Source organism: Aplysia californica, unplaced genomic scaffold (genome assembly GCF_000002075.1).
Source record: "Aplysia californica isolate F4 #8 unplaced genomic scaffold, AplCal3.0 scaffold00859, whole genome shotgun sequence".
NCBI lineage: Eukaryota > Metazoa > Mollusca > Gastropoda > Aplysiida > Aplysiidae > Aplysia > Aplysia californica.
The window spans coordinates 282627-290862 of NW_004798129.1; the positions used below are offsets into that span (position 1 = coordinate 282627).

The 8236-nt window shown below is 39.4% G+C and overlaps 1 protein-coding gene across 1 annotated transcript; it reads left to right on the forward strand.

Moving 5' to 3' along the window:
- The first annotated feature begins 1939 nt into the window (after window positions 1–1939).
- Window positions 1940–8144, forward strand: LOC101862838 (multiple epidermal growth factor-like domains protein 10). Its single transcript, XM_013089021.2, has 4 exons — window positions 1940–1955; window positions 2749–2889; window positions 4264–4434; window positions 8044–8144. The coding sequence occupies exons 1-4, from the start codon at window positions 1940–1942 to the stop codon at window positions 8142–8144; spliced, it is 429 nt and encodes a 142-aa protein (XP_012944475.2).
- Window positions 8145–8236: the final 92 nt, after the last annotated feature.

Genomic DNA, 8236 nt, shown 5'->3' on the forward strand with positions numbered 1-8236 from the left:
TAATAATAATAGTAATAATAATAATTATTATTATTATTAATATTATTATTATTATTTTATATTATTATTGAGCGCTTAACAATACAACAATAACATTTAATCAGTACATTGTGTTCTGACCAAACGAAAATCTCTCTCTAAATATTGATCTAATTACTTTAAAAACAGAAATGACTTTAGCTGACATTTGAATTAATTAATCAAAGGATTTGATCTCTCTTAAACTACTTGGCAAAGCACTCCAGATCTTGAGCATTTGATATTCAAAAGCCCTTTCATTCATTCATTGATTTTGAGTGCCATATATAGTAAAAAGAAATTTATTTTTGTCCATTTCAGAATGTCCAACAAAGACGTGGAGTAAAGACTGTAAGGAAGCCTGTGATGGTCGATGTGTAGACCAATTGTGCCACCACGTCAGTGGGACTTGTGACGTCTGCCAACCCGGGAAGGAAGGAGATCTCTGTGAACACGGTGTGTGCTATTGTATGATGAGAGCTTTGTACGTCCTTTTGGATGTAGAAAAATGTGTACAGTCGTCTTGGGGTGGATCAAATTTGTTATTTAAAGTTTATATACCCAGATTATTTTTTTTTCTATCAGGTTCATCGTCTTCTGTATAAAAGACTTGAGATCAAATTCTGTTGTGTAAAAAAATGTAATGAAGTGTCTCAGACTTTTTGACGGTATGTAGTATTCCATTCAGTAAGTTTGGGCCCTCAAAGGTAAAGTTTAATTAAGCATCAAACTGCAAGGTCGTTCCATCTCTACCTCTTTTTTCTCTTCCTTTTCTCTGTCTCTTCTGCGTTTCTCATTATCAGTTCTCTCTACCGCTCTATCTCTCTCCTTCTCTCCCCGAAACTGGATGTCTTGCAAGTCTCTGTGCTTTTTGTCTCTTTTCTCTCTATGTCTTTTTAATCAATTTTTCCAACCCCACTCTCTTGCTTTTATTTGTTTTGTGCGATGTGATGTGTGCCAATGACCTTAAACACTGAATAAACTTACTTACTTACTTACTTACTATCTATTTTTCCAACCCCACTCTCTTGCTTGTATTTATGAATGAAATATCACTTCGGACGAGGACTTTTGCCTTGGACTATAGTCGCTCTGTGAGAGCTTTCAGCGAGACCTGCTTTGTGCGCCATTGAAATCCTTCTCTACAATTTGATTTATTTTTGTTCCTATGGACAACCAAGACGTTTTCTGTAATGAGTTATTTTTTCCTCTCAAACTGCAAAAACTGTTTCTCTTTCTTTTAAATGTAGGTGTTTTACGTCGTCATCGACACAATTGAGATCATTTAGGAGATGGGCTTTCGACCCTGTCTGTCACGGCCAACAGAAAGACCGAGATTCTTGATACAAATGTTCCCCCCACTAGTTAATCGAAGTCGACTCTCTAGTGACGTAGGTGGCATAGTGGTTAGGCTACAAGGTCCGTAAACGTGAAACTGCAGGTTCGGGAGTTCGAGCCTCAGCTCAGTCTGCCGTTGTATCCTTGGGAAGGCAATTTACTTTACACGAATTTCCCCATTGGCTCGGTCCTTTCGGAGATGGACGTTGAGCTCGGAGGCCCCGCCTCTTAAATAACCAAATAACCTAAAAGTGTTGATGGGGGGGGGGGGGGGGGGGTAAACCTATACTATGAACCATTTTCTCAAGTCTCCTGTGTGCGACAGCGAAGTGTCTAACGGCCACATCACAGACGCCGGTAGGCTTTTTCTTAAAATAAAAAAAAATACATATCACGTGTTTTTATTCAAATAGAAATGTCTTGTGTTATCACTAGACTGTGTTCAGCATGCTCATAGGAAATGGTTAGATATTTGAACGTGATGAAAACATCATTCATCGACAACTGAGACGTATATTGTGTAACGGTTACCTCAAAATTTAGGACATTGAAAAAACCATAGGGCTTTTTCTTTTTTCAAGCAATGTCTTTGTTTCTTGGTAAGATAATGAACAACTACAGTACAAAACTTTCGTCGGCACGAAAACTGTATATTCGATTAGTTTTGTTTTAGCAGCCTCTTTTGTGTGCTGTATCGGAAAAACGCCAAAGTTTTATGGCCTAGGTTATAAAAACATGTATCCCCCCCCCCCCCAAAAAAAAAAACCACAAAAAAACTAACTAACAAGACTATGCTTGTTTCATGATGTTGCCAAATGTTGCAATGATATGGTTGTAAAGACATCATACGAAATTTGAACCCTATTAGTCGAAAAATATGGAAGCTTTTGTATTTTTAGAACTAAAAGCTAAATAAATGAGACTGTTTACGTTATCTGTAAAAATAGTTTGAGAGAAAGCAGCCTTCGCTTAATATTCCTTTAGATTGCCCAGGAATGATAATTCTATCCATTCAAATCCCTATCTTTTACCTTCGATTACACCGAAGACAGTTGAAAGAGCAAACGCTTCGCATAATATGGCAATTTTTTTTTTAAAGAGCCCTAGTTTTGTATCACCTACACTGAAACAGTGAGGTTCTATTTTGTTTGTTTGTTGTTGTTGTTGTTGGGTTGTTGTTTTTTGCTTTGTTTTCTGTTGGGTTTGTGTTGGGGTGTTTTTGATTGTTCTTTTAATTTTTGGGGGGTTGGGGGTTGTCTTCACCGACAGCTCAGATATGTTTTTCTATATTGGTCTCTTTTGTCTCCGAACGGTTTCTACTATGAGCTTCTTTCCACAATGTTACTTTTCTTCTCCTGGACTGCTAAAACCTGTTTATCCTCCCCTCCCCAGACTGTGAAGACTATACCTACGGCAGTGGCTGCGTGCACCAGTGTAGTGAAAAGTGCTCGCGGGATGTCCCTTGTGACAAACGAGATGGAAGTTGTCTGGGTGGTTGTACCTCTGGCTATCCGGGACAGTTCTGTGATCAACGTGAGTGATTAGGAAAAACAGATGGACAAAAAGATACTTATTGGAGGACAGAGGGAAAAGGAGAGGAAGGAAATATCGGCTGATGAATTGATGAATGGATGGAGTGATGGAATAAAGAAAGCATAAACATACAGATATGTAAATACGTATGAGTAGCAATGACAGTAATGCATCGCATTACAATTTGTGCGTACAATATGTGAGTGTGTATATGTGTCTTTCTGTGCTTGAGAAAGGGAGAAAAGGGGAGGGGAGATACAGAAAGACATTTAGAGAAGTGGGAGAGAAGGAAAGAGAATCCAGTAAAAAGAGAGAGAGAAACAGAGACAGGGTGAAGGAGAGTGAAAGAAATAGAGAGAGAGTAAAAGAGAGAGAGAGAGAGAGAGAGAGAGAGAGAGAGAGAGAGAGAGAGAGAGAGAGAGAGAGAAGTGGGGAGAGAGATTACCTGGAGGAAGAGAAAGAGGGTAGGGGAAAGATAAAGAGGCAGAAAAGAAAGTGAGAGAGAGAGAGCGAGAGAGAGAGAGGGGAGAGAGGGAGAGAGAGAGAGAGAGAGAGAGAGAGAGAGAGAGAGAGAGAGAGAGAGAGGGGGGGGGGAGAAAGAGAATATGTGAGAGAAAGGTAGGTATGGGGAGAGAAGAGGATAGATGTCGTGTTTGATTTTTATTTTACAGTTACTTTGCGTGCAGCGGAGTTTTAATTAACATTGTTATTTTTACTTTGTTTTAGAGGCTTGGAACAATATGAATACTATACTCATTCCTCGAAGGATTTTTTTAAAACCATTTATCCAGTAATTTGTTCATGAAAACAATAACACATGCATTTCTGCAACTAAGAGTTCAGGAAACTATTTATCATCATTTTCTTGATAAATTCTATCTTTGATCTAATTTGTTATTTTACGATTTGTTAATCCCCACAGCGCACCCCCGGGGCGGTGCCACTGACTGAAGTGTCTTTAGGCCATTCCCAAAGGGGGGACATTTCTCGTTCATGCACAGTAGAATTGTAAATGGGCTGATTCATCAATGTCACGCTCATAACTATGCCTGATCTACAACAGAGAACTGCTGCTTTTTCTTTCCTAATCCTTACTATTGTCATTTTTCCTCTACTTCTTTTGTATGTTTGTCACACTCTTGTGACACGCTTTTTCCGGGGCGCCTTGAAAGTCGAAGCAGACTTTGTGCTGTTGAAGCTAGAGAGGTGAGCAGAGTAAGTCTGATTCCCTGTAAAGACTTCTCTGTTGACATCCACCCCTTGGCGCTCATATGACCTTATTGCAGTTGCGAGTGCCGTAAAACATTTACTAAATTTTTAAAAACAAAACATTTCACCATTTCTTTTGCCCCTTGATTCGCCCTGTTATTTCAGAATGTCCAAACAACACTTACGGTCTCCGCTGCTCCAACACCTGTAGCCCCACGTGTGTACTCAGAACCACCAGCAGCAGCGCCAGTGACACACCCAGGCGATGTCATCATGAGACTGGTACATGTCTCGACGGCTGCGTGGAAGGTTACGGGGGAGTGACGTGCTCCGAGCGTGAGTCACTTTAACGGCTGTTGATTATTTGCGGTTTTTTATGACACCAGCGCCCTACTACCCAAAATGAACTCTTACCTTACTTCAGTGATGGAAAGATCCCAGCTTTCAAGTGAGGATGTCAGACGAAGAGGTAAAATGGACCTGGAAAGACGAAATACATCAGACCCCACTGGGACTTAACCTCCCAACTGTTGAGTTTTGGCATGGTTTACAGAAGTATCACAGCCTTACGCCGTAGAGACACTCTGTACTCTTGTATCTCACACAAATGTACTTTGACAGTACAGGAATGTGATGTCTTACCCACACGTACTTCAGTAACACAGGTGTGTACTTGTACAATACACGCCTGTGTTCCCTTAGATCTCATACATGGGTACATCGATAACATAGGTGTGTGTTCTTCTAAATCTAACCCACAAGTACTTCAATAATGGAGTTATGATTTTCTCCTATATCTAATAAAGGGGCACTTCAATAATACAGACGTGTGTTCCCCTATGTCTAAGCTTAACACAAGGGGTTCTCAATAATACACGTATATAACTGTCATCTGTGGTGTAGCGGTTAGGTGTTTCGCTATCGCAAACAGGATACTTGGGTTCGTATCCCGAGTGGTGAGACATTTTCATCGAGTGACTCATTCTTGCTGCTTGTATCCCTCTCAGCCTGGGTTGGCAGTGACAGAGAGTATCGAATCCTCCCTCTTGAAGGATCGAAACTGTGTCTACAGGGGTGTAAATACAGTTACATGAAAGAAAATGCATGTACATAATATCCTAGATCTAACACACTCTTTCTGCATTAACACACGCCGGTGTTCCCAGAGTCGTAATACTCGGGTGTTTCAATAGTACGGATCAAAGTGCCCCGTCAGTTACTGTGAAATAGCCCTTACGCTGATTCATTAAAGTGAAGTTTTAAATTAAGCTATAGGCTATGCTGTTTGAAAACTTCTGCTATATAATATCCCAGTTAAGAGGATTGTCACATGAGAAAAAAAATGGATATTGACGATAATAAAGCTCGCGAATTCTATCCTTGACAGAGGTAAGATTTCAGAAGATATGATGAAGCAGTTATTTAAGCCTCTACATTACTTAAATCAGCAGGTGCTACAAAGTGAGTGATGCATAGAATAATACCCCTTTTGAGTCATTTTACAAATAAACATAACTGCTAGTAGGTCTACTTATGGAAAGAAAAAGAAAAGGTTTTTGACCAGAGATATTTAAAACACAGTTTTTCTTTCTTACCGATAAAGGTACCTTGAGTGCTATGTCAACCCCAGCAATGTTAATGGAAAAATTGATTGAAACACGGAAAGATCTGTATTTATAATATGCTTCATTAATTACTCAAAGGATTTTGAAACGGTTAGAGACAATGAACGATTAAAATACTGAGAGAACTTGTCATGGAATTGATCTAAGTTTTATTAGGATTTCGTGTTTGGACCAAATTACGGCTGTAGAATTGAGAGAGAGAGAGAGAGAGAGAGAGAGAGAGAGAGAGTACTGCGAATACAAAGAGATTGAGAGAAAAGTTAGACAAGGCAGCGTTATGTCCCCAGACTTCTTTAACATGTTATCATCATCATCCGGTGCCTTGTCTGTTGTTACAATATTCTCCATTGCTTCTTTCCGCATTGTGTGTCCAATGAAATTTGCCTGTCGCTTTCGTATATTCGTTATAAGCTGTCGTCTGCAATTTGCTTCATCCAAGACTTCTTCATTTGTTTTTCTAGCTGTCCATGGGATACGCAGCATGCGTCTCATGAACCACAACTCTGTCGCCTCAATTGTTCTTTTCAGCTGTCTATTGATTGTCCATGCTTCACACCCGTATAATAGGATTGGCTCGATATAACTTTTCAGTGCTCTTTTTCTTGTTTCCAGTGACAGATTGATGTTTGTGAGTATCTGTTTCATCTTGTGGAAGGTTGCTTTTGCTTGGCATATGCGGCTTTTAATTTCGGCGTAACATCTCCGATCTGATAATATAATGGTCCCCAAATATTTAAAATGTTGTTCTGGCTTGAGGGTGGTATCATTGATTTTGATATTGCAGGTTCGGGTTCGAGTTTTTCTGCTTTTCACCCTTGTTTCAGTTTTCTTGACGACATTGAATAGATTCACTATAGGTTCTTCATCTTCTGATAATAGGACTGTGTTGTCATTGTATATAGTGAAGAACAAATTCTCGGAAATATAGAAGAAAGTCCGAGTTTCAAAGTGAATGGAGAAGATATTAGCAACATTGGTTATGTTTATTGCTGAGTTAAAATTGCAGATTTTAGAAAATGACGCTGATTTATAATTTAGATACATTTCTGACGCAAAGTGAACGTTAGGGGTTTTTTTTTTTAATAAACAGAAAACGTGGAACAAATATAGCAGTAAATCCCATTTGTAATCTCATAAGCAAAAGTGAAAAGACCATTAAAGTTCAACAGTTCAAGAATCTAGGATATCATTACATCCGATGCCGAATGCACCAGAGTAATAAAACGAAGAACTGCTGTAACTAAAGACAGTTTCAACAAAATCAGTCCAGTCCAGTTCTGAAAAGAATACATCAAGAATACAACCAAATTGTGAGTTTTAGAAGGCTATGTGTGGTCAACAATTCCACACGGCGGTGAATTTTGGACACCAAAGATAGTGAAAATAACTTAAAGCAACAGAAATGTGGTTCCATGGGAGACTGTTAAGAATTCCATGGAAGGAAAAGAAATCAAATGAGGTAGTACTGAAAGAAGCCCAAGTGGGCGCTTACTGATAAAAACAATTAGGGAGAGACAAATGCAGTTTGTGAGACATTTGAACTTGACTAGACATAAATGCCGTAAACATCTTGCTTTGGCTGAAAAAGTAGAAGACAAAAGCGGCAGGATTGGACCAAGAACAACTTACCTAGAGAACATGAACAGATGGGTGGTGGGGAAAGGCAAAGACAATTTTGTTGTAGGTTTTTAAAGAGCATCCGAGCAGAAACATTATTATGCAGCGAACTATGACCACCAATGTCTGTGCCAGAGCTGGCACTCAATGGTGATAACCCTGGTTCGAATCCCTTACCGAGCGTTCTTCGTGTTCTTTCGGTAATTTTCGTAGAGCGTAGACCCCCCAGCTTTTCGAATTGATGGTATTGTCCATTAAAACATCACCTCTGTCAAATAATATGCCAATACTTTCATTGTTAACAGTTTCTTTAACAGTGAAAACTACCTTACACTGACACACTAAAAAAGTCTGTTGGAAAATTGCTGGACAGAGTGGACACCACCATATCGAAGGAAAGGAGCTTAGGCTGCCGCGCTTCTCGAAACCGCGCCCGTGTACCTTAGTTCTAACAAAAGACATATTACATAAACAAACAAAAAACTGCAAATATATCTTTAAAACGAAAAGCAAACTTCAGTTTATAAAGACTCGTGCAAAGGAAATTTCTATAAAAATCTCTTATTTCTGAAATATGTAGGCTCTTTCCCTTGGTACACAGACACACGTATTATATAATTTATTGTGGTCAGTCTGACGTGTACAACACCCCAACTTAGATTTGGCCTCTGTCATCGAGTTGAGTTTCTCTTTCATCTCTCAGGTGTCAGTGATGGCTTTCCCGTAGGTGTTATCATTGGACTGGTCATAGTCATTGTTCTGCTGATTGGCGCTTTGGTTATTGTTCTGGTCATCTGCAGGTAAGACACGCTTTCAAGATGTTTATGTTTTCTGATAACCTCGTCCATCTACCCTCCTTGCAATCCATCCATGTGTCTGATGCACTCTACCCACCC

Bases quoted from the DNA above. Each gene is read 5' to 3' on its own strand.
- LOC101862838 (XM_013089021.2), top strand. The intron at 2,890-4,263 runs GTGAGTGATTAG...CTGTTATTTCAG, and splicing joins GGGACAGTTCTGTGATCAAC to AATGTCCAAACAACACTTAC. The intron at 4,435-8,043 runs GTGAGTCACTTT...TTCATCTCTCAG, and splicing joins GGGAGTGACGTGCTCCGAGC to GTGTCAGTGATGGCTTTCCC.